The sequence below is a fragment of the Lissotriton helveticus genome, chromosome 2_1, assembly GCF_964261635.1.
Source record: "Lissotriton helveticus chromosome 2_1, aLisHel1.1, whole genome shotgun sequence".
NCBI classification, from domain to species: domain Eukaryota; kingdom Metazoa; phylum Chordata; class Amphibia; order Caudata; family Salamandridae; genus Lissotriton; species Lissotriton helveticus.
Genome location: NC_136059.1, coordinates 1,091,429,197 through 1,091,455,060, shown reverse-complemented (window position 1 = coordinate 1,091,455,060; position 25,864 = coordinate 1,091,429,197). Strand labels below are relative to the sequence as shown.

General features: G+C 45.3%; 1 protein-coding gene across 7 annotated transcripts in view; it reads left to right on the top strand.

The window, feature by feature from the left end:
- Window positions 1-25,864, top strand: part of MPDZ (multiple PDZ domain crumbs cell polarity complex component) — an 832,961-nt gene that overhangs the window by 224,016 nt on the left and 583,081 nt on the right. For all 7 annotated transcript variants that reach the window (XM_078675896.1, XM_078675898.1, XM_078675897.1 and 4 more), the window contains exon 16: window positions 7,252-7,341. In XM_078675896.1, coding sequence (XP_078532022.1) covers window positions 7,252-7,341 — 90 coding nt within the window. The remainder of the gene's footprint in view (window positions 1-7,251; window positions 7,342-25,864) is intronic.

Sequence of the window (25,864 nt, the reverse complement as noted above, 5' to 3'; positions counted from 1 at the left end):
AAAATAATGATGGCTGGAATGCGTGAATTAATTTGACCCACTGGTAATAACTCTGACGGCATCCCAATCTATCATTATTTTGCACACCATGCCACCTACTTTTTTTTTCCACCTACTTTGACCCAGCCATATGCAAATTAGTATAGTCCCTGCTCCAGTGGGATCAATCAAGCCCAAACTGCCAAGCCAGGTCCTCCTTGAAGCAGAACACAAGCAACCCAGACCGGTTTCGCCCTGTAAGGGCTCATCAGCCAGGTATAGCTTGATTCCTGTGACACAGTTTTGCACAGGACCCACATTTGTGCATACCGTCCCAATTAGTGTGACACACTAAAGAATGCAAAATAGTGACGGATGGAATTCTTGAATTAATCTCTGCCACTGGTAATTACTCGGTCTGCATCCCAATCCATTGTTATTTTTGGAGCAGAGTAGCACTTGATTGAAGAGCACCAATCCGGGCAAAACTGGTCTTGCATTGCTTCTGTTCCAGTTCAGGGAGGACTGGCCAGGCAGTTTGGCCTGGACAGTTCCAATGAGGAGCAGGGTCAAGACTGTTTCGCATATGGCTAGGTCCAAAATGAGGTGGCATGGTGAACAAAAGAACAATGAATTGGAATGCTATTTGAGAGATTACTAGTGGTTACACTTATTGCAAGCATTCCTCCCATCACCTTTTTGTGTTCCTTTTAAATATTGGCAGGTTTGACTTGAAGACATTACGCGCAAAACTCTCAATTACTATATGTGTGGTAATATCAGGTTCGAGGCATATGGGCTGCAGATGGTACATTTATGAATAGATCGCCATCTGGTGTTGGGCTCGGATGATTGCACTTGTTTTTCTTCTGGAGAAGTCTTTGTCGTCATAGATGACTCCTCCTCTTGGTGTTAGTGCGCATGGGCATCGGCTCCATCCTTAGATTGTTTTTTTCCGCCATCGGGTTCGGATGAGGATCGAAGCGCTCCGGACCAACTTCAATAAAGACGGTTATATTCGGCGCGTAACCCTTTCCAATTCGATGGTATTGTATCGAACGCGACTTCAATTCCATCTCGACGCGTTTCGAAGAACGACGACTACGAGAAGACCAGCTCGACGTAGTCCAGCCCGGAGTCCATGGAAAGGACTCCATTCAAAAAATGTCCAACGTGTGGTGCTAAGTTCCCACACAAGGACCTACACGAAGTGTGCAACCTCTGCTTGTCCCCTGAACACGAATCCAGGGACTGTGAGGCCTGTGCAGCATTTTCTTCAAAATCGACGATTAGAAACCGTCGAGCCCGAAGACACGAGGTATCGAGAATGCAGTCACAAGCAATCCCGGAGCTGTTCGAGGACCAGCACCCAGAACAGGAGGAAGAGGAGGTCGACGAAGCGGGGTCAGAAGTGGACGAGTCCGACATCGAGGAAAGCGACGTCCAGCAAACCGTGAGTGACGACGTCCCTTTACCAAAGAACAGACCCCGCACGGTGTCGACCCCGCCCTCGAGCCCGGTCAGACAACCGAAAAAAGTTTCCGACGCCCCGCCTTCGGGCCCGGCAACGAAACCGAAACCGAAACACTCGGTCTCCCATCATGGTGGTTCCGATAGACGACCCACATCGACACCGAAGCTACATGTCAAAGAAAGCTCGAAGTCGAAACAGTCCATGTCGACACCGAAACACGTTTCGACGTCGAAAACACCCTCGACACCGGGGACATCGTCGACACCGAAAACATCGGATCCGAATAAAATCTCGGTGCCGAAAACACAAATGGACAGTCAGAAGAAAAAACACCTTTCGGACCCGAAAACTGCGGTACCGACACAGGAATATAAAACAGATCCTAAACAAAAGACTCTGTTTATTGATCCACAAACTGGCAAGGTAGTCACAGAACTACCTAAAAAGAGGAAGAATGAACAGTCGGACGACAGGACTCATCCGAAGAAGAGAACAATGGGGACAAATACAACTCCTCCCCATTCTCCAAAACCTAGAGACACACCCTCTTCTCCTCTTCCTCACAATAGGCCAAATATTCCTCCCACATGACCATCTACACCTACAACAGATGTAGAAAGTGACACAGGGGAGGGAGAACATCCTGGGGATGATGAAGACACAATCCCAGAGGAGGCAGACCCATGGGAAGAGTACAATGTAGGGTCAGATAACGATAACGACCCTGAACTGTATCCTTCAAAACCTTCACCTCCTGATGATAATACTGGTTTTGCGCAACTCATTAATAGAGCAGCAAAATACCACAAGGTAGAACTACATGCAGAACCTCAAATAGAGGATTTCTTATTAGAAACACTACCTACTACACAAAGAACATCAGGAACACTACCAATGCTTAAGGGCCTTCTCACTCACACATCAGAAATATTCAAAGACCCGGTGAGGGCTAGGGTACTGAACCCAAGGATTGATAAGAAATATAGAGCAGCTCCAAAAGACCCAATATTCATTAAAGGGCAAATTCCTCTAGACTCACTAGTAGTCACAAACGCTCGTAAGAGAGCAAACTCTTTATCTACAGGAGAAGCTCCACCTCCTGACAAAGAGTCTAAGCTAATAGATGCCTCTGGTAAGAGAGTAGCATCTCAAGCGGCAAACAGCTGGCGCATAGCTAATACACAAGCACTACTTGCAAGGTATGACAGAGCGCATTATGATGAGTTAGAAAAACTCATCACACATCTCCCTAACGAACATCAAAAGAGAGCAGATCAACTCATACAGGAAGGGAAGTTAATTACTAACACTTCAATCAAGTGCGCCCTAGACACGGCAGACACTGCAGCAAGATCTATAAACACAAGCATCATGTTAAGGAGACATGCATGGCTCAGGGTTTCAGGGTTCAAACAAGAGGTACAAACATCATTACTGAACCAACCTTTTGATGAGAAAACACTTTTTGGCACAGGGACAGATGAGGCCTTAGAAAAGATGAAAAAGGATACGGAAACGGCTAAATCAATGGGAGCATTTCAACAGCCGACACAAAGAGGTTCCTTTCGTAGGTCCACCTATAGAGGAGGATCCAAAAATACAGGTACAAGCCAGCAACAAACCTCTTTTACACCTACATCACCCAGAGGTAATTCTAGAGGTAGTTACAGAGGTAACAACAACAAGGGTAGAGGTCGCGGAAACAACAACAACCGCAACTCTCCAACCCCAAAGCAGTGACTTCATACAGCTCCCCCCAGACCATATAACACCGGTCGGGGGACGCCTATCACGGTTCCTACCTGTCTGGGAAAACATCACATCAGACAGGTGGGTGAGACAAATTATCCAACATGGTTATTGCCTGGAACTCACATCTACCCCACCAAACATCCCCACCAAACGCATACATAAATTCGGAACATTTCCACATGGTCACGCTCCAACAAGTACTTCCTTTACTGAAGAAAGGGGACTTTCTTTCTACACTGGATCTAAAAGACGCTTACTTTCATATCCCAATTCACAAAGCCCACAGGAAATACGTCAGGTTTGTGGTAGAAGGACAACATTATCAGTTCAAAGTCCTTCCGTTTGGTGTCACAACGGCACCAAGGGTGTTCACAAAATGCCTGGCAGTGGTGGCAGCTCACCTAAGAAGACAACAAATACATGTCTTCCCATACTTGGACGACTGGCTAATAAAGGCCAAGTCACAAGAGGAATGTCTTCAAAACACACAAAAGACAATTCAGCTACTACACCAGCTAGGGTTCACAGTGAACTACACAAAGTCACACCTACAACCAAGCAAGGTTCAACAATATCTGGGGGCTACTATAGACACAGAAAAAGCCAAAGTATACCCCAATCCAGTCAGAATCCAAACAATGCTTACAATCATTCAAAGATTCCAGCCACAACACTCACTACCAGCAAGAGTGTTCATGCAGCTATTAGGGATGATGTCATCCTGCATACTGCTAATACCATATGCCAAACTACAAATGCGTCCGCTACAAGAATGCTTAGCGACACAGTGGAATCAGGCTCAAGGACAGATTACAGATCTGGTGTTGGTAGACGACCGCACACACCGCTCTCTGAAGTGGTGGAACACAACAAACATTGCCAAGGGGCGGTCGTTCCTAGAACCGATTCCACAGGTGACAATAACAGCGGACGCATCGCTCACAGGATGGGGAGCACATATGGAGAAATACACAGTACAAGGAAGGTGGAGTGTGCAGTAAAAAAGACTGCACATCAATCATCTAGAACTACTAGCAGTGTTTCTAGCATTGAAAGCCTTCCAAATACATGTTGCCAACAAAGCAGTCCTGATCAGAACAGACAACATGACAGCAATGTATTATATTCAAAAACAGGGGGGGACGCACTCTCTCCAACTATCCGGACTAGCACAGGAAATCTGGAGATGGGCCATTCCTCAAAACATCTATCTGTTAGCCAAACACCTACCAGGAGTCCAAAACCAGATAGCAGACATCTTAAGCAGACAGTCGGTACAAATACACGAATGGGAACTGCACCAACAAATACTGCAGCCATTCTTCCAAAGATGGGGACAGCCAGAGATAGACCTCTTTGCCACTCATCAGAACGCAAAATGCCAAAGCTTCGCGTCCAGGTACCCACACCACCTGTCGCAGGGCAATGCGTTATGGATAAATTGGTCCAACAAATTTGCATACGCTTTTCCCCCTCTCCCACTAATCCCATTAGGTGTCAGGAAGCTGCAACAACACTCAATGACCATGATACTAGTAGCACCCACGTGGGCAAGACAACCGTGGTTCACCACGCTCCTGCAACTCTCACAAGTGCCACATCAAAAGCTAAGAATTCTACCCATGCACCTTACACAGAACCATGGAGAAATAATGCACCCAGATCCCACACAACTGAACCTAGCGATCTGGCTCCTGAAATCCTAGAATTTGGGTACTTAGATCTACCCCCAAATTGCATGGAGATAATTAAACAAGCGAGACGTCCCACCACCAGAGCATGCTATGCAGCTAAGTGGAAGAGGTTTGCTATACACTGTACTACTAATAATATCAACCCTCTGGACGTATCAACAAGGGAGATTATTTGCTACTTACTAAACTTACAGCAATGTAATCTCGCGTACACATCTATCAGAGTACATTTAGCAGCTATAGCAGCGTACCTACAAAACAGGCAGCATATATCACTGTTCAGAGTGCCAGCGATAAAAGCCTTCATGGAAGGCCTTAAAAGAGTCATTCCACCAAGATTACCACCTTCCCCGGTCTGGAACCTCAATGTAGTACTCACCAGACTAATGGGACCACCTTTCGAACCTATGCCTAGGTGCGAGATACAATTCCTTACATGGAAGGTGGCGTTCCTTATAGCCATTACCTCACTCAGGAGAGTAAGTGAATTACAGGCATTGACAATACAAGAACCATTCCTACAGTTACACCAGAATAAAGTGGTTCTTAGAACAAACCCAAAGTTCTTGCCTAAAGTAATTTCAGCATTTCACATCAACCAGCCAGTGGAGCTACCAGTCTCTTTTCCAAAGCCACAGACGGTAGCAGAAAGGGCTCTACATACACTAGATGTCAAAAGAGCCATTTTGTACTACATAGAAAGGACACAAAACTTCAGGAAAACTAAACAACTATTTGTAGCATTTTCCCCAACACATAAGGGCAATCCTATCTCTAAAGCAGGCATCGCTAGATGGATTGTAAGATGTATACAGATATGTTACATTAAATCAAAGAGAACATTAACTGTTCCTCCTAGAGCTCATTCTACACGAAAGCTAGGAGCATCTATGGCATTCTTAGGGAACATTCCCCTAGATGACATATGTAGAGCAGCAACTTGGTCTACACCACATACATTCACAAAGCACTACTGTGTTGATGTACAGGCTACACAACAAGCCAGAGTGGGCCAAGCTGTATTAAAAACTCTATTTCAAACAGTTGCGACAGACACTGGTGACCACCGCTAGGGAGGTAACTGCTGTACAATCTATTCATAAATGTACCATCTGCAGCCCATATGCCTCGAACGGAATATGCTACTTACCAGTATGCATCTGTTCTTGGCATAGAGGGCTGCAGAGTGGTACATGCCCTCCCTGCCTCCCCGGAAACCTGTGTCTGTCCCAACATTATCTTATTTAGATACATTTACATGGGCATATCTTTATGTATTATACTACACTACTCCATCTAACCCTACTATGGCAAAACAATCTAAGGATGGAGCCGATGCCCATGCGCACTAACACCAAGAGGAGGAGTCATCTATGACGACAAAGACTTCTCCAGAAGAAAAACAAGTGCAATCATCCGAGCCCAACACCAGATGGCGATCTATTCATAAATGTACCACTCTGCAGCCCTCTATGCCAAGAACAGATGCATACTGGTAAGTAGCATATTCCTTACTGCACATAACTTAGTTAACTGGACTGCACATAATTAGGGTCTAAAAGTTCTGGTTTTATCAAACCATCCTGATTTACATTTCTGATGGATACTTCTAACTTCAGATTCCAGAACTTTAGAATATCCCCAGCATCAGACAGTATGCGGAAAATCCTTCCAGCAATCCCTCTTGCACATTGATTGTTGGCATCTTTTGGCTCTGCTGTGGTATCATACTGCTTCAGAAATGATGGAGTGATGTAGCATATAAGCACCACCAATACACGCTGACGCCTATTTCTCTGTTCTGGCTCCGCTCAAAGTGGTGCTTCTTTCCCAACTTTGTTGGTTCTCTGATGACTCCAGCAAACGTTCCAACAGTGGGCTTGCGAAGATGTCTTAAGTGAAGACAGCAGGATTCAAGCCGTACCACAGCTGTCTTGGATGTTTGAACTCCAGCCCTGACATGAATTTATGTGAGTAATGTACCCTCTTTCACCAGAAGGCAAGTAGAGCGCAGGAGGCAAAACTATAATTAGCTCATGGGGGGGTTGCATATATGTGGCCCCACTCTGTCATTTCTGAGGTGGTATGAGATGCAGGGTCCCCACATGGTGCTACCTGTTTGCACAAATGATTCACGACCAGTAGAAATGTTCTGGTCGGGTCTGGTGCCAGGGATCTTCTAATGGTGAAGAATCTGTGTTTAGCATATCCATCAGAAGGAGTGCTACTGACAGTAAATAACTTGCTCATTGTAGCCTTTGGTGGGTGGGTAGTTTAAGATGTGACATAATGATTTGGATTCATTGTTTTCCTAATCTATTTTTCTTATTTTCATTACATCATTGTTTACAGCTACCCGACTACTTACCATCTAATTCAACTGGTATGTGGCATGGTCAGGAGAACCAAGACACAAATGTTGATCAGGATGAAGCTTTGCAGGTATATGAAGCCATTAATATATTTTCACCAATACTTTAATGCACTTTGAGCTAGTGTGCTTCCAGAATAACAAGCCACTGTTTCCTACCTGAGTAAATGTGAATAGGTAACATTTAACAGCTTTGCACAGCTTTAAACTTTAGAAGGCCGTTATATAGCCTCAGAAAGCAGTTCTTTCAATAGACTCTTATCCCATGTAACTGTGTTGGGCTCCTGGAATTAAATTCAGTCAGAGATAATATGTTAAGGCAAATCTCTTATCACAAGCCATGTAATCTCTATTGCACTCCTTTTCCACTCCCAGTGCCACTAACATTGTTCTTCCTACTCTGTTCTTCATTTCGGGTGTTGTGAGAGAGCACGCTGCTCATGTCAAGTCAGTTGTCATCGGAAGTCCAAGGATTCAGTCTGAAGACTGATCTGTTTCCGTCTTTAGTCTCCTCATTCCACATCTGCATTGGTGCAGAAAATAGTTGTTTAAGTGTATTCCTTATTTTCCATTCCATTTTATTTCATTCATTAGACAGAGAAGTGCATTACAGAAAAAGTAATGTTCTAGGCATATGGGCTGCAGATGGTACATTTATGAATAGATCGCCATCTGGTGTTGGGCTCGGATGATTGCACTTGTTTTTCTTCTGGAGCAGTCTTTGTCGTCATCGATGACTCCTCCTCTGGGTGTTAGTGCGCATGGGCATCGGCTCCATCCTTAGATTGTTTTTTTCCGCCATCGGGTTCGGATGAGGATCGAAGCGCTCCGGATCGACTTCGATAAAGAAAGTTATATTCGGCGCGTAACCCTTTCCAATTCGACGGTATTGTTATCGAACGCGACTACACTTCCATCTCGACGCGTTTCGAAGAACGACGACTACGAGAAGACCAGCTAGACGTAGTCCAGCCCGGAGTCCATGGAAAGGACTCCATTCAAAAAATGTCCAACGTGTGGTGCTAAGTTCCCACACAAGGACCTACACGAGGTGTGCAACCTCTGTTTGTCCCCTGAACACGAATCCAGGGACTGTGAGGCCTGTGCAGCATTTTCCTCAAAATCGACGATTAGCTTCGGGCCCGGCAACGAAACCGAAACCGAAACACTCGGTGTCCCAGCATGGTGGTTCCGATAAACGACCCACCTCGACATCGACACCGAAGCTCCATATCAAGGAAAGCTCGAAGTCGAAACAGTCCATGTCAGCACCGAAACACGCTTCGACGTCGAAAACAACCTCGACACCGAAGACACCCTCGACACCGAAGACATCGGATCCGAATAAAATCTCGGTGCCGAAAATACAAATGGACAGTCAGAAGAAAAAACACCTGTCGGACCCGAAAACTACGGTACCGACACAGGAATATAAAACCGATCCTAAACAAAAGACTCTGTTTATTGATCCACAAACTGGCAAGGTAGTCACAGAACTACCTAAAAAGAGGAAAAATGAACAATCGGACGACAAAACTCCTCCGAAGAAGAGAACAATGGGGACAAATACAACTCCTCCCCTTCCCCACAACCTAGAGACACACCCTCTTCTCCTACTCCTCACAATAGGCCAACTATTCCTCCCACACGACCATCTACACCTACAGCAGACGTAGAAAGTGACACAGGGGAGGGAGAACATCCTGGGGATGATGAAGACACAATCCCAGAGGAGGCAGACCCATGGGAACAGTACAATGTAGGGTCAGATAACGATAACGACCCTGAATTGTATCCGTCAAAACCTTCACCTCCTGATGATAATACTGGTTTCGCTCAACTCATTAATAGAGCAGCAAAATACCACAAGGTACACCTACATGCAGAACCTCAAATAGAGGATTTCCTATTAGAAACACTACCTGCTGCACAAAGAACATCAGGAACACTACCAATGCTTAAGGGCCTTCTTAATCACACATCAGAGATATTCAAAGACCCGGTGAGGGCTAGGGTACTGAACCCAAGAATTGATAAGAAATATAGGGCAGCTCCAAAAGACCCAATATTCATCAAAGGACAAATTCCTCTAGACTCACTAGTGGTCACAAACGCTCGTAAGAGAGCAAACTCTTTATCTACAGGGGAAGCTCCACCTCCAGACAAAGAGTCTAAGCTAATAGATGCCTCTGGCAAGAGAGTAGCATCTCAAGCGGCAAACAGCTGGCGCATAGCTAATACACAAGCACTACTTGCAAGGTATGACAGAGCGCATTATGATGAGTTAGAAAAACTCATCACACATCTCCCTAAAGAACATCAAAAGAGGGCAGATCAACTCATACAGGAAGGGAAGTTAATTACTAACACTTCAATCAAGTGCGCCCTAGACGCGGCAGACACTGCAGCAAGATCCATAAACACAAGCATCATGTTAAGGAGACATGCATGGCTCAGGGTTTCAGGGTTCAAACAAGAGGTGCAAACTTCATTACTGAACCAACCTTTTGATGAGAAAACACTTTTCGGCACAGGGACAGATGAGGCCTTAGAAAAGATGAAAAAGGATACGGAAACGGCTAAATCAATGGGAGCATTGCAACAGCCGACCCAAAGAGGTTCCTTTCGTAGGTCCACCTATAGAGGAGGATCCAAAAATACAGGTACAAGCCAGCAACAAACCTCTTTTACACCTACATCACCCAGAGGTAATTCTAGAGGTAGTTACAGAGGTAACAACAACAAGGGTAGAGGTCGCGGAAAAAACAACAACCGCAACTCTCCAACCCCAAAGCAGTGACTTCATACAGCTCCCCCCAGACCATATAACACCGGTCGGGGGACGCCTATCACAGTTCCTACCTGTCTGGGAAAACATCACATCAGACAGGTGGGTGAGACAAATTATCCAACATGGTTATTGCCTGGAACTCACATCTACCCCACCAAACATCCCCCCCCAAACAGCGTCCAATGAAACAAGATCACTTTAAACTCTTAAAACAAGAAGTACTATCTCTGCTACAAAAGCATGCCATAGAGAAGGTTCCAAAGCAACAACAAGGAACAGGAGTATACTCCCTATACTTCCTAATTCCCAAAAAGGACGGGTCTCTAAGGCCAATACTAGACCTAAGACCTCTCAACGCATACATAAATTCGGAACATTTCCACATGGTCACGCTCCAACAAGTACTTCCTTTACTGAAGAAAGGGGACTTTCTTTCTACACTGGATCTAAAAGACGCTTACTTTCATATCCCTATTCACAAAGCCCACAGGAAATATCTAAGGTTTCTGGTAGAAGGACAACATTATCAGTTCAAAGTCCTTCCGTTTGGTGTTACGACGGCACCAAGGGTGTTCACAAAATGCCTAGCAGTGGTTGCAGCCCACCTAAGAAGACAACAAATACATGTCTTCCCATACTTGGACGACTGGCTAATAAAGGCCAAGTCACAAGAAGAATGTCTTCAGAACACACAGAAGACAATTCACATGCTGCACCAACTAGGGTTCACTGTGAACTACACAAAGTCACACCTGCAACCAAGCAAGGTTCAACAATATTTAGGGGCTACTATAGACACAGAAAAAGCCAAAGTATACCCCAATCCAGTCAGGATCCAGACAATGCTTACAATCATTCAAAGATTTCAGCCACAACACTCACTAACAGCAAGAGTGTTCATGCAGCTATTAGGGATGATGTCATCCTGCATACTGCTAATACCATATGCCAAACTACAAATGCGTCCGCTACAAGAATGTTTAGCGACACAGTGGAATCAGGCTCAAGGACAGATTACAGATCTGGTGTTGGTAGACGACCGCACACACCGCTCTCTGAAGTGGTGGAACACAACAAACATTGCCACGGGGCGGTCGTTCCTAGAACCAATTCCACAGGTGACAATAACAGCGGACGCATCGCTCACGGGATGGGGAGCGCATATGGAGAAATATACAGTACAAGGAAGATGGAGTGTGCTGGAAAGAAGGCTGCACATCAATCATCTAGAACTACTAGCAGTGTTTCTAGCATTAAAAGCCTTTCAAATGCATGTTACCAACAAAGCAGTCCTGATCAGAACAGACAACATGACAGCAATGTATTATATTCAAAAACAGGGGGGGACGCACTCTCTCCAACTATCCAGACTAGCGCAGGAAATTTGGAGATGGGCCATTCCTCAAAACATCTATCTCTTAGCAGAACACCTACCAGGAGTTCAAAACCAGATAGCAGACATCTTAAGCAAACAGTCGGAACAAATACACGAATGGGAACTGCACCAACAAATACTGCAACCATTCTTCCAAAGATGGGGACAACCAGAGATAGACCTCTTTGCCACTCATCAGAACGCAAAATGCCAAAGCTTCGCGTCCAGGTACCCACACCGCCTGTCGCAGGGCAATGCGTTATGGATAAATTGGTCCAACAAAATTTCATACGCTTTTCCCCCTCTCCCACTAATCCCATTAGTGGTCAGAAAGCTGCAACAACACTCAATGACCATGATGCTAGTAGCACCCACGTGGGCACGACAACCTTGGTTCACCACGCTCTTGCAACTCTCACAAGTGCCACACCAAAAGCTAAGAATTCTACCCATGCACCTTACACAGAACCATGGAGAAATAATGCACCCAGATCCCACACAACTGAACCTAGCGATCTGGCTCCTGAAATCCTAGAATTTGGGTACTTAGATCTACCCCCAAATTGCATGGAGATAATTAAGCAAGCGCGACGTCCCACCACCACAGCATGCTACGCAGCTAAGTGGAAGAGGTTTGCTATATACTGTACCACTAATAATATCAACCCTGTGGACGTATCAACAAAGGAGATTATTTGCTACTTGCTACACTTACAGCAATGTAATCTCGCGTATATATCTATCAGAGTACATCTAGCAGCTATAGCAGCGTACCTACAAAACAGGCAGCACATATCCCTGTTTAGAGTGCCAGCGATAAAAGCCTTCATGGAAGGCCTTAAAAGAGTCATTCCACCAAGATTACCACCTTCACCGGTCTGGAACCTCAACGTAGTACTCACCAGACTAATGGGACCACCTTTCGAACCTATGCATAGGTGTGAAATACAATTCCCTACATGGAAGGTGGCCTTTCTTATAGCCATTACCTCACTCAGGAGAGTAAGTGAATTTCAGACACTGACAATACAAGAACCATTCCTACAATTACATCAGAATAAAGTGGTTGTTAGAACAAACCCAAAGTTCTTGCCTAAAGTAATTTCAGCATTTCACATCAATCAACCGGTGGAACTACCAGTCTTTTTCCCAAAGCCACAGACGGTAGCAGAAAGGGCCCTACATACACTAGATGTCAAAAGGGCCATTTTGTATTACATAGAAAGGACACAAAATTTCAGGAAAACTAAACAACTATTTGTGGCATTTTCCCCAACACATAAGGGCAATCCTATCTCTAAAGCAGGCATCGCTAGATGGTTTGTAAGATGTATACAAATATGTTACATAAAAGCAAAGAGAACATTAACTGTTCCTCCTAGAGCTAATTCTACACGTAAGCTAGGAGCATCTATGGAATTCTTAGGAAACATTCCCCTAGATGACATATGTAGAGCAGCAACTTGGTCTACACCACATACCTTTACAAAGCACTACTGTGTTGATGTGCAGGCTACACAACAAGCCAGAGTGGGCCAAGCTGTATTAAAAACTCTATTTCAAACGGTTGCGACAGACACGGGTGACCACCGCTAGGGAGGTAACTGCTGTATAATCTATTCATAAATGTACCATCTGCATCCCATATGCCTCGAACGGAATATGCTACTTACCAGTATGCATCTGTTCTTGGCATAGAGGGCTGCAGAGTGGTACATGCCCTCCCTGCCTCCCCGGAAACCTGTGACTGTCCCAACATTATCTTATTTAGATACACTTACATGGGCATATCTTTATGTATTCTACTACACTACTCCATCTAACCCTACTATGGCAAAACAATCTAAGGATGGAGCCGATGCCCATGCGCACTAACACCCAGAGGAGGAGTCATCGATGACGACAAAGACTTCTCCAGAAGAAAAACAAGTGCAATCATCCGAGCCCAACACCAGATGGCGATCTATTCATAAATGTACCACTCTGCAGCCCTCTATGCCAAGAACAGATGCATACTGGTAAGTAGCATATTCCTTATATTACCTAAAACCAGAGGTCTCCTTTTTAGGGCTCGGCTAGTAACGCGCTGAAAGCGCGTTCTCGCCAGAGAACTATTGTCGGCGTCTCAGCAGTCTGAGAACACCGAAGTGAGACAAGACATGGCCGCGCGCAGCATTTTCCCATAGGATAACGTTGTGCGCGCGGCCAGGTCTTGTCTGCACAGCATTGCATTGTAGACCGGATCGCTTCGCGCGCCTCGCTGGAATGCAGGGGGAGTCTGCAGAGAGGCGTGCGGCGCTGATAACAGCTTCCCTGACTGGCCCCCTCCTTCCTGTTGCTGGACAGCTCTGTTTTGTTCTTGTGTTAACATCCCGTCATATCATGACACAGCTAATACACGTATTGCCCCTTCCCCAGTAATTCCAAGCACGTTCTGTGCCTCAAATTGTGCATCACACTAGACCAGAAGTAACACCATTTTTAAACAAAAACAACCCCACTCGTTAAACAAAAACAACCCCACTCGTGTAGCGAGACCCACTGTGGTAACAAAATGAATCGCATTGAGGGGCACTGTCCTATTTAGAAGGGACGGCAGCGCCTTATTATGCGGGGATGTTATTGACTTGTGCGTTTAAAAAAAAAATTCAGACTGGAACTAAGGAGCCCTCTCCCTGTTTTTTTCTCTGCCCAACAATGCCCAGTACCTTCGGACCTGGCACTTTCTCCACCCCGCCCGAAAAAAAACACAACTGGCATAAATTACTCTGCCGGTGTGACCAGGAGCATGGTGGGCGCTGAGGCGGGGGGCCTCGGTGGCCAGGCAGCCTCATGCCCACATTCCTAATAATGCACCAATTTGAATCAGAAGCCACAGTCCTGCAAACTACATATCTTTCGTTTTTTTTTATTTCTCCTTTCAGAGTCTATTAGCCGAGCGCTTGCCCAAATTTCTCCCCCCTCCCCCCAATTCTCTGATTGTTTCTCTCTCCACGTTTTGCCCCTAACGGCAAATTACCAGCGCTATGAATTGCAAAGCATCTGCCAGCCTGAGCGGAGGGAGCAGGCAGCCTGCCGAACACAATCCCGTCTCCTCATGTAAATGCAGGCATCTTTTTTATGCACGTATTATACGCCACATTTTTACAGCCTTTACTGGTAGGGACGGCGAATACCTACACATATTCAGACCTGCTCAACTCATAAAAGATGCACATTCGCCGTCTCCGCTGCCCTGTGTGGCAAAAATAAACAAGACGCAGGCACACATGTGTGCGCACAGGCAGGCAGACTCTCAGACGTGTCTGTAGGGGCGCGCCTTACAGACCTGCCAGGGATGTGTTCTGAATTCCTTGCACCCGTTGACTGCTGGATGCCGGGTAAGTGTATATAAATTGCCTTTATTATGCTTTTAAAACGCGCATTTTGTCTCTCAGCCATCAGCCTGGGTTTAACTTAAAGCACAAATTAATTTAAAGCACAAATATGTTAAATCTAGTTTCTGCAGCCACATCGACCTCTGATCATTTGACAGAAGGCCGCTCGGACAGGGGATGTCGTTACCAAATGCTTGCCTTTGTAGCTTGCAAAAAAAAAAAGCTTTCTTTATATGTGTTTTCCTATTTAAAAAATGTGTTGTTTTGGTTCAGCTTAATGTTGTATTCGGGTGGGACCGGGGAACTTGAGAGATAGAAACATCATCTGACATGGGGTAAAGGAAGAGTTAGGCCCAACCAGGTGTACAGACACAAAATAGAAAAAATAATAAAAGCAGCCGTCGCAAAACGCACAGAGCGTCATTTGTGAGTGGTTTTGCAGGCACAAAAATATTGTAACTGTATTTATATAGCGCCTACAACTCCTGACGAGGTGTTGAAGCGCTTTTCGACGAGTAGCAGGAATTATTGAATTTATTATACGAAGAACAAAGCCAAAAGATTCAATAACTGACACCAGGGAAACTATTTGCAGTTCTGTGGAGAGGTGCAATCTCCCACATCCTGCAAACCTGTCCTCCTTAAATTAATTATCAAGTTAGATATAAAAAAAAAATGATAGGGCCTAGAAGAACAGTATGGAGTGTCCTTATGGTTTGAAAGATAAACTGACAAAAACCAGGCAGAGTGAAGTGAAAGTTCTGTCTGTCCTCGGTACATCTGAAGCGCCCTGATTAATCACTGTGTTTTCCCCAGCCCAACCTACACACCGTTCACATGGGGGGGAAACACTGCGTGAAGGAGGGTGGGAAACCAGACTAGCAGATTACGTCAAAGGGTTCAGTAAAGCTTGCTAAAATATAGCTTTTTGAAGACTGTCCGCCGCTGGCACTGGTCGCCAGAGAAACTATGCAGGGCTAAACTTTGTCATGATTTCAGGCATTGGAGAGGCGCGGAACACAACAGTAATACGGTGCACATCTGTGGGACGGCACAAAACTTGACGAATACTGGCTTTTGGTGGGGGTCTGTTTGAAAGTTGCCCTTCATACGCCCCCTGCCTGCATGGCGCTGCTACATGATGTTTCATTTTTATGTGCACTAACAAGACATGTAAGATGATTGGCAGTTGCATTGGGCATTGGTAGATTGGTTATCCTACGTCACTAAAGGACAAGTTCAAGCCTGACACTTTTATTCAAGTATTAGTTATTTAAAAAAATAAAAGCCATTGTTATTTGTAATATCCATATATCTAAGTCACGTATATACAACACATATTGCATTACAAATGCTATAGGTGTCACATTTGCGAAAGATATAACTATTGGCATTGTAAATGCCATTTATTTATGATTTAAAAAAATAAATCATGCGCAATGCCAATAGCTCTACCTTTAATGCTGCCGAGACCATTGCATTGTAAATGCTTGTTAGATACTGTGTGTGGTATGTTTATTCTAAACAGCATCAAGAGAGCCAGGTTCAAGGTTTTCATTTGGGCACCCATTTCATATGTTTATTTCCTTAGGTCACCCATTTGATATGTTAGTGAAAAATCAATTGTTCAGTTTATTTACTTTTACCATTGATCAAATTATGGGTTGGAAATTCCCTCTGTTTCAACTTCTAAGTGATCAGTACATTAGGAGAAGGTACAGCAAGAGAGTCTGCTAAAGAAAATTATTCTCACTATTTCCCACAAGCTCCTCCCCTCAGCAGAAACCCAACATTGCAAACCATGCATCAAATTGTACCCTGACCTCCGTTATAGCTACTGATCATGTTTCATTTTGAAGCCTCTCTCTGACTTTTTCAAACATGGGTAGCTACTGATCATTTGGTCTCTTGTACAAGTGAGGCTTCCACAGTCATTGTAGAAGTCACTCAATTAGATAGCATTTAGTGCCACTTTTCACAAGTAGAGCACCAGTGATATTGCTAATTGGGGAAATTTGTCTCAAACCCATACTTTTTAGTTCAGACTTCTTGTATATAAATGAGATAAGCAGGAAGAACATTTTCGAGCTTTTATAAAAATAATCCTGTAACAATATAAAATAAGCAATATTGTGAAGAATGCTTACAGTGTGGGCTTTCTCCTTCCTGGAAGTATTTCCGCAAACATCAGCCAAGCCCTTACACATTGGAAAAGGCCCCACTTTATTGCGATCAGCCTTATCTTCAGAATCCTTTGAGGAAGCACAGGTTTCAAGAGGTTATGGTTTTTATCTCACCAGTGCTCCTCCATACATCTTTTGGGAGTTTAACTAGAAATATCTAGTGCTAAAATGCTATAGGGATACAGTGTTTTCAGATAAAACTGAATCTTTGTTATGATCAATATCTCTAACCATAAAGTCTTCACATTTAGAATTCCCTCAGGAGCAAGACTGCATCGAAAATATTTTCCAACAACCTCACCCTGCCTCTTGAAGTCATGGTGCGGAGCCATATATAGGCGATTACCCAGTGTACTAATGTCATTCCTTTTTTTCTGCGACCCTTTGATGCAGATCTGAAGCTCTGCTTTTGTCAGTAAAACTTCCAAAACATTTTCTTTGACATTGTGCCTGATCTCTTTCCCTAAACTGTACAATTGTGTCTCCAATTGTCAATGCCTTTAGAACTCTGTAAGTCCCTAGTAAATGGTATCCCCGGCCTGAGGTACTAAAGAGGGTTCCCAAGGGCTGCAGCACAAATTGTGCCACCCTAGGGGACCTCTCACCAAAGTTGTGCAGGGCTGCCATCGTAGACTGCGTGTTTTGGTGCAGACAAAAGGGAAAAGACGACATGATACACATCCCTGTGTGCCGTGCCCCCTAATATTTGCTAGTCAGACCTACAGCAGGCCTTACAGCCCTAAGGCAGGGCGCCTTATGTTACATGTGAGGTCGTATCTGCATGAGCAGATATGCCCTTGTGCTGGTAAGTTAAATTGCTTCCATTATAAGTGATAAGGAAAGCCATTTCAGCCCATGTGCTTGGCACTGGTGAAAATGAGTTCCCCAGCTTTAAGATGGCTTAACTGAAAAAGGGATGTTTAATTTCAAACATCTCGTATTAATAAACCTGCACCGATTCCAGTGTTGGATTTATTAATACATGCACCCAGTGGGCACCGAAAACCTATCAGTCCCTCGTGTGTTGGCTGACTGGTTGCTGCTAGCCTGCCTCAAGAAACAAGTGTCTGAACCCCAAGGGTGACAGTCTTTGGTCTCAGGAGGTCAGAAACAAAGCCTGCTCGGGAACAGGTGTTTACACCCCCTCGCAGACAATGAGCTGCGCATTGGCACTCCAAGGCAGGGAAGCCTCAAAGAAACTACAACCTTTGAACTGCGAGTCTAGTTCCCCATACAGGAGAGAAAGCCGACCCCCTTTGTCCAGAGCCCTTGGGCACCTGGACTGGTGGGAAACTTAACTAATCAGGTAGGCGTCCCACCCCCAGGCTAGAACCACCCCTAAGGTGGCCTAATCTGAGGTGGACATGACTTTTTAGAAGCTGCTATCGTTTGTTGTGTAGTTCCTACCAATCCGTAGGACCTGCGCATTTTTTGGGCAACATAAATAGGGGCTTGGTGTCAAGACTGGTTCCAGACTCCCCCGCAGGATATGTTGGCCTATGGACCAGCTAGCTCACAGTGCCACAACACGCCCCCCTAACCTTACCAGGGAGCAAATGGACTCTTCCAAACCTCTGAACATGACAACCCCGAGCACTCTAGTATAGTTGAAACAGTACAGAACCTTTCGCTCAGCCACTCGTGCTCACTTATTCTCACAGTGGGACGTTTCCAATATACTTATTGAACCAACATTTTCCTTGTACAAAATACATGTGTTGCAATGTTTAGGAGACAGAAGCAAATAAATAAGATTATCAGCATCAAGAGAGTGAAGAGTAGATACATTTCTACCATGATGCTGAAGCAATGAATATATGCAAAATGGTAATCTAGCGTACTCCTATTATGAGGATCCTACGCTAAGTGTACCACCTAGAGTGTGTGTAGGTGTAGATCCAAGAATCCCCCCAAGGGACTGTCCAACCCCATTACCATACGGGAGAGTGAAGGACCCCGTCTTGGTCTCGAGTTGGACACCTCTCACGGAATGTCAGACCTATGCCTGGTGAATTCTCCGCATGCCCGAACCTTCGCGTGAGCAGAAGTGCCTTCTCTACCAAACTATCGGGACGCCTAATATTTATAATAAAAGGCGGCCTCGCAATGTGCACGTTAGAATATTGATGTTATGGATATGTAGATAACGTTGCCTCCTCGTGGATGAAGATAAGACGACTTTTGTACCCAGTGTGAAAGCCTGATGGGTAAATAAAGTAGTTTCGGGAAAACGAATCCAACATCGTTGTGCATGCAAATGTGTTCAAAAGTTCACAGCTGAAATGTTATTTTATAGGGCAATGTAAGAAATAAGCTGCTTCACTACTTAGTCCCTAACTTGGGAATATAACACTTTGTGATGGCAATCTAAAGAATTTTGGGCCAGGGTTATGCCCACCTCCCAGAGGAAGTGGTCATATAGGGGGCTTAGTGACCCCAAGGATAAGTCGCCCATGGGCTACTACCCTATTCTCCCCTAACGCCCCAAAATTCAATGTTTAGGGGTGCACACTGCACAAGAGAATCAGATCCTGCCAACCTGAAAAAAGAAGATGGACGTAAAGAGTCGCAACTGCAAAAACAGAAGATCCAGCAACTGACTTGGTGCCAACCCTGCCTGCCAGCCTGCTGACTTCGACAATTGCACCAAAAGACGACCTGTCCTGCACCTGCTAAGTCCCAACCACCACTTTATAAAAATAGGAAATATTTTTATCTTCTAAATGACACCAAAACGAAAAAGATCCACTGTAGCGAGATATGACGTTTGAAAGAGTAGTCACTTTCTAGTACTTAGAACCCAACAGTGCCACTTTCGGTCATTTCATTGCCTCTGACAGGGACACATTCACATTTAGCAATTGCTCTAGAGGATCTCTCACTAGACTTGTGCAGCCCCCTCTAGCAGGCTGGATCCTGTTAGCAGTCCTTCCTGTTCTTCTTGCTGGTCCCAAAGTGTCCAACACAGTCCAAGGTTCTGGAATCTCCAAAAGGGTCCTTGAAAGTGTGAGACTTCAAGTCCCACTGTCCACTTGGACAAAACCCTTACAAATCCACTGGTAGCACTCCTGGCTTGGTATTCTTTGTGGTGATGGCCCAGGTCAGCTCTGTTAACCTGTAACTTGCAGAAGTCTGCTGTGTAGTCCTTTTGAAGCAGGTTTGTAGTTTCAGAAGGCACAATCTTCAGAGTGCAGTCCTGCTGGATGCACATCAGACTCTTCAGCAATAAATAAATGTGCCCTTTTGATTTTCTTAGGTTTCAAAAGCAGATCTGAGAGGCACTGCCCCTCTCACATAGTTATTCATTGTTCTCTGGGGTCAAGCAGGAGGGCACTCCTGTCCAATGAGGTGCAGGGTAACAACCTAGAGCCTGACCACTTCCTCCAAAGTGTTGCAAAATGCTAATCCAGAAACCACTATTCTTCCAAAATTCAATATGTCAGAATTTTCAGCAGAGGGAGAAGAGCTGGCTAAATACGCCCCTAGGAAATAAAAAAAAAAGTGTTATTAAAGAAAAGGCATGTTAAATACATAGCAAATTTGCGGTCAGGTCGGCATGCAGTGTACATTTGCAACTCAGGTCGAAAATACACGTGACAATAATCAGACAACCCACTTGTTAAACAACAATATCCTCTGTGATAATGTCTCTGGTCCGTGGGGGTGCACAGATCTCCCCTCTATAGGTGTTCCACAGACCCAGACATGTGTCCACTTGTTTGGGCATCCCCTGGCCTCGTAGATGGTTTTCTCAGTTACCATGCACCAGTCCATGTCATTGGACCATCCCACGATTGTCAGCGGATTTGGAGCCCTCCAAAGCCCTACGATGTTTTGTTTTGCAATCATGAACCCAAGCGTCACCCAAATTCGCTCCCTAGAGTTCAGGTCGGTCGGGTCCCAGATGTTTAACAACGCCAACTTGATGTTGCAGTGAATCCCCTGCCCCAGTGCCTCTTCCATGCGGCCCACCACCCGTTGCCAATACCCCTGGATAACTGCACATTCCCAGATAACATGTATGAAAGTGCCATCTTGCCCACAGTTTCTCGCACAGTAACCATCCTGGATATATCCCATACGAACCAACAGAGACCCCGACAGATAGGATATATGAAGCAGCTTAAGTTGAACCAGTCGGAGCCGGGAGGAGATGGCCACCTCACGGGGAGAGGCCACCGCCGGCGGCCACTCCTCGTCGTCCAAACCCGCGACATTGTGGTCCCATCTAGCCCTGAGGCTGATCAGAGGGTCAACCATATTATTAATGAGCTTCTTATAGATAAGGGAGATGTCCTTTTCCAACAGTTCCCCATCAAGCATCATGTCCTCAAGCGGGGAGGAGACAGGGAGGTCACTACCTCTGGGAAAAAACGCAAGCAAAGCATGTCTGATTTGAAGATACCAAAAGTATTTGGCTTTGGCAAGTTCATACTCCCGTTGCAACCGGGCGAAGGGCACCACATCCCCAGACTTCCATAGGTCACCAATCCATGATATGCCAATGGTGCACATTTGTCAAAACCTTTTGTCCAGATCAACCTGCCGAGCTGTTCACTGTGCCATAGTGGCGTGGCTTGCGTGAGCCTACCCTCCCACCCCTGACTCCTGTTGGCCGCCTTCCAAATAGCCACTGCATGCCATGTTGGGCCGGTAGGGACGGCCGTAAGGGCCGAGCATAGAGCACACCATTGAATCTGCCCCTCAGGAGGAGCCATCGGTCAATCTGATAAGCGGGGTCGTTATGCAACTGATATGTGCACTGATTGATAGCCGCTAGATGGGCCGCCCAGTAATATTGCCCCTAGAATGGTTAATCTCCATAGTCTCTCCCTTGCATCTGTTCATTCCTTTCTTAAGCCTAGCATTGCCTTGGGTCAAATAGGAGAGTTGTAAATAAAACTGATGTCTTTAGCTTTTCTCCCCTTCCCTTGAAGAACATTATTTACTTCCCCTGGCTCTGGCATTCCTATGCCCAGCAACCTATCTACCCGAGGGGTCATTTAGCACCTCCCCAAAGCAGAAAGGCTCACCCACTTATCTCTGAGCAATCAGTGCAGAGCAGTACAGGGTTGAATTTTGGCTTATAGACAAAAATGTCTTATATCTTCTTGTCTGTACATTTTAGAAGAAATTCAACAATACCATAGTGTTGGATTTATAATTCTTCTGAGTCCTTTAATCCTAGTTTTAGGCCTTTTCTGTCTCCAGTTATTAACTAAAAACCTCTTCCAATGTTAACCTATGGGCTGGGGATGGACCACCCCACCACTTGAACACCTAGGAAAGACTTTAGGGGTTCTGAATATATAAAAATATTGCAGATCTTCACAGTGCTCCTATAACAAAAGTCGATTTTGGGAAGCACTTTACAACAAGGTGGAGAGTGAAATGTGCACTTTCACTAACCCCAGGGAATATAACAACCTTTTTTATAGGGATTCTCCTTATAAGTACTTAACCCCCCACCCCTTGAACACTTAGGTGAGACCCTGGGGGTACCTACCATACCCAAACATTGTAGTGTATTCCTTTTTAAGTCCCCCAAACCCGAAAGTCGAGTTTGGGCACAATTGGCATTTTAAAAGCAGTCCTGCAACACAGGTTTCTTTTAAACTGACCTCGGGCTCCAGCAGTACACATATGCAAGTGCAGAAAAGACTGCTGCCCTCTAAACTGCCCTGTCCTATTCTGTATTAGGGACTTAAAGGTAGTTTCTAACCCCTGTCCTATATGTACTTGGGCCTTATAAGGGAGGCCATTCCAATCACAGGGGTACCCTAACCCATAGTGTACCTGAGTGTATGTAGGTGTTTTCACTGTATTCAACGTGTGTCTTCAGCATAGCACTGCCCCTGGGCCTAGGTGCTCCTGGAAGGAGCTCCTGGGTGTCATCTTCCTATTTACCTTTTTTAACACAGTCTCAGCTATGAAATAAACAGCTTAATTGCAATGCTAAACAGTTTTGGTCATTCTTAGATCCATAGCGCTCATTAATGTTTATTCCTATTTCCGCCATATTTTCTGAAATAGTTGTGTTTAAAATTCTGTGTGCAGTGTTCTCATGCTATTCTTTGTAAATTCATGACTATAAAGGTTTATGCCTTCTTTCCCCGGTCTCACCCACATTTAGATTCCACTAACAAAATACACAGAGCCATGTATGTTTTCAGAGTTTGAGAAATGTGAACCAGTTACTCTTCTAAATAAATTAATCAAACCATTGTCATTTTAAATTATTCAGTGGTGTTTAAAAACACATTGAAATCAGTTTCATTCAATAATTAATAGATGGTATCTTTCCAGGAGAGATTATTTGAGGAAATGTGAAGTGTAAGGCTGAGATATGAGCCCCTTGAATTGCTTACTTGCGGAGTGTGTTAAAAAAGTATTACATTTTGATTTTATACTTGAAGACTGGGTTGTTCGATCAATCCCAGCAGTGAGTACTTCACATAGTCTGAGTCCCTGAGCTGTGGAAGATTTTCAAGACTTTTAGCCACCATGTGTACTGGAGGCCTTGAACAGATTTTGGGTGGTAGTGTGCATGTATTTCTATGTCTTATGTTGTTTTTTTGTAATTGGAGGGTTTCCTGTGGGGACTTTGAGTCTTAAAGATGGCTTAAGGATTCAATGAAAACCACTGATTTGTGCAAAATGAGCAGTCGATCAGTTCCACATTGTTTCCTGGCAGCAACCCGTTTACCTAAAGACTACTGAAGAACACAGACACAGACGCTTTAGAAAATTGACAGATGAGTGTAATAGGAGATTGTGTAATCCAATTGAGAGTCTGTGATAACCACGGCCTCTGCCAATATATTGTTTGTGGATTTCTTCACATTTCTGGTAGAACTGGGTAGGAAAGTGAGTTTCTGTTGCAGTAACCCCCCCCACACACACACACATTTTGCTAGATTTCTGATGCACTTTGACTAAGTGTGCCCTGCGTTCCTTCTAATCAGGTTCCCAGGGCCTGTGTTCTTTCCCAAAACAGCACTTTTATTTTCACAATTGGCACAACTCTGGCCCACATCTAAGACCCTTGTAAAAGGTATTAGTAATGCCATGGGCAGTGTGATAATGGAGAGGGTCCCTTAGGTCTGCAGCATGTATTGTGGCACCCTAAAGGACCCCACCCCAAACACATACACACTACCATTGCAGGCTATATGTTTTTGATAACTAAACAAAAAAGTGGCGACATGGCACGAGTTCCTGGGTGCCATGCCTACACACCACTGCCTGTGGCATAGGTTAGTCACCCTTCTGGCTGGCCTAACAGTCCTAAGGCAGGGTGTACTGTTCCACAGGTGAGCGCAAAACTGTATGAGCAGTATGCCCCTACAGTGTCAGAATCCATTCTTCGACACTGTAAGTGCAGTGAAGCTATTTTGAGTACATGGGCTGGGAGTTTGTCAACACAAGCTCCACAGCTCCATGATGGCTTTACTGAAGACTGAAAAGTTTGGTATCAAACTTCCCAGCCTAATAAACCCACACTGATGCCAGTGATGGATGTATTATAAAATGCACTCAGAGGGCATCTTAGAGATGGCCCCTGAAAAGCGACTAGCTTCTATTGTATTTGCTGACTGGTAGATGCCAGCCAACCAGCCAGTACCAGACATGTTTCTGGCCTCATGGGGTGAGAGCCTTTGTGCTCTCGGAGGTCAGAAACAAAGCTTGCTCTTAGTGGAGGTGCTTCACACCTCCCCCTTGCAGGAACAGCAGCACTTGGCGGTGAGCCTCAAAGGCTATCACCTTATTTTATGCTGATTTGGGCAGCTCCAACTAGTGGAGATGCCCACCCCTTGTCTAACCCCCACTTTTTGTGGCAGGACAGTTGATAAAATTAGTAAGCAGAGTAGTAGTGCCCACCTTAGTTTGGCACGCACTCAGGGTGGCTAGGAGCTGAGGTGAACCCCTCTTCAGAATTCTCCATCTTGGTTTGGAGAATTAGGCCCTATATGAATAGTGATGTACCCCTCTCCCCAAAGGGAGATGGCAACCAGAGGGTATAGTCACCCTAGGTAGAGTAGCCATTGTCTACAGCCCCCAGACCTCAGCAACGACCTACGAAGAAGCACTAAAGAGCTGTGCTGCAGTGAAGAAGACGACTGACTTGTCCCCAGCCCTACAGGCCTGTCTCCTACTCCAGCGATCCAGCTTCGAGAAACTGGCATGGTCCACAGCCAGCAACCTCCAAGAACCCTGGGGACTTGTGCTGTCTTCAACAAAGACTCTTTTCTCTTGTGGACACTGGATTTTTACAGCAAGAAACTAACCCAAGGACTCCAATTCCAGGCGGATTTATGACACTTGCACCATTCTGCACCCGACACCAACGGCCTGAGTTCATGTGGCCCACCGACCCAGTGAAGTCTCCCCAGCGATCCTGACCTGGGATCCAGCTTTGGACAACCTCTCTTGACCTCTCCCTCGAAGCCTGCAGCCTCATCCTAAGGGTCCGCCCGACCGCGACCTGATCTGGTGAGAGAAAACCGACGCCGAAAGACTCCCCTGCACCGCACCCCCTAGGCCTAGGAGTGCCCAACCAATGGTGTCCTGGCATACCCTCACTATTCAACTTACCTCTCCAGTCGTGGGATTCCTTCAACCAACCCTCTGAACCGAACATGCCGCTGATTTCTCCAATCGAGGATCTCCATTGGTTTCTACAGGGCACCCAACACCTTCTTTACACTGTGCACCTGCCCGCTCCTGTGCATCGGGTGGTGCAGTGCCCCTGAACGCAAGTACTTACCTACAACAGGTGCCTTTTTGAGGTGCCAACTACCTCCATAGGATAACATTGGGCCCAGTGACCTTTGCACCAACCGCCCCAGTTGCACCGGTGGTGCAGTA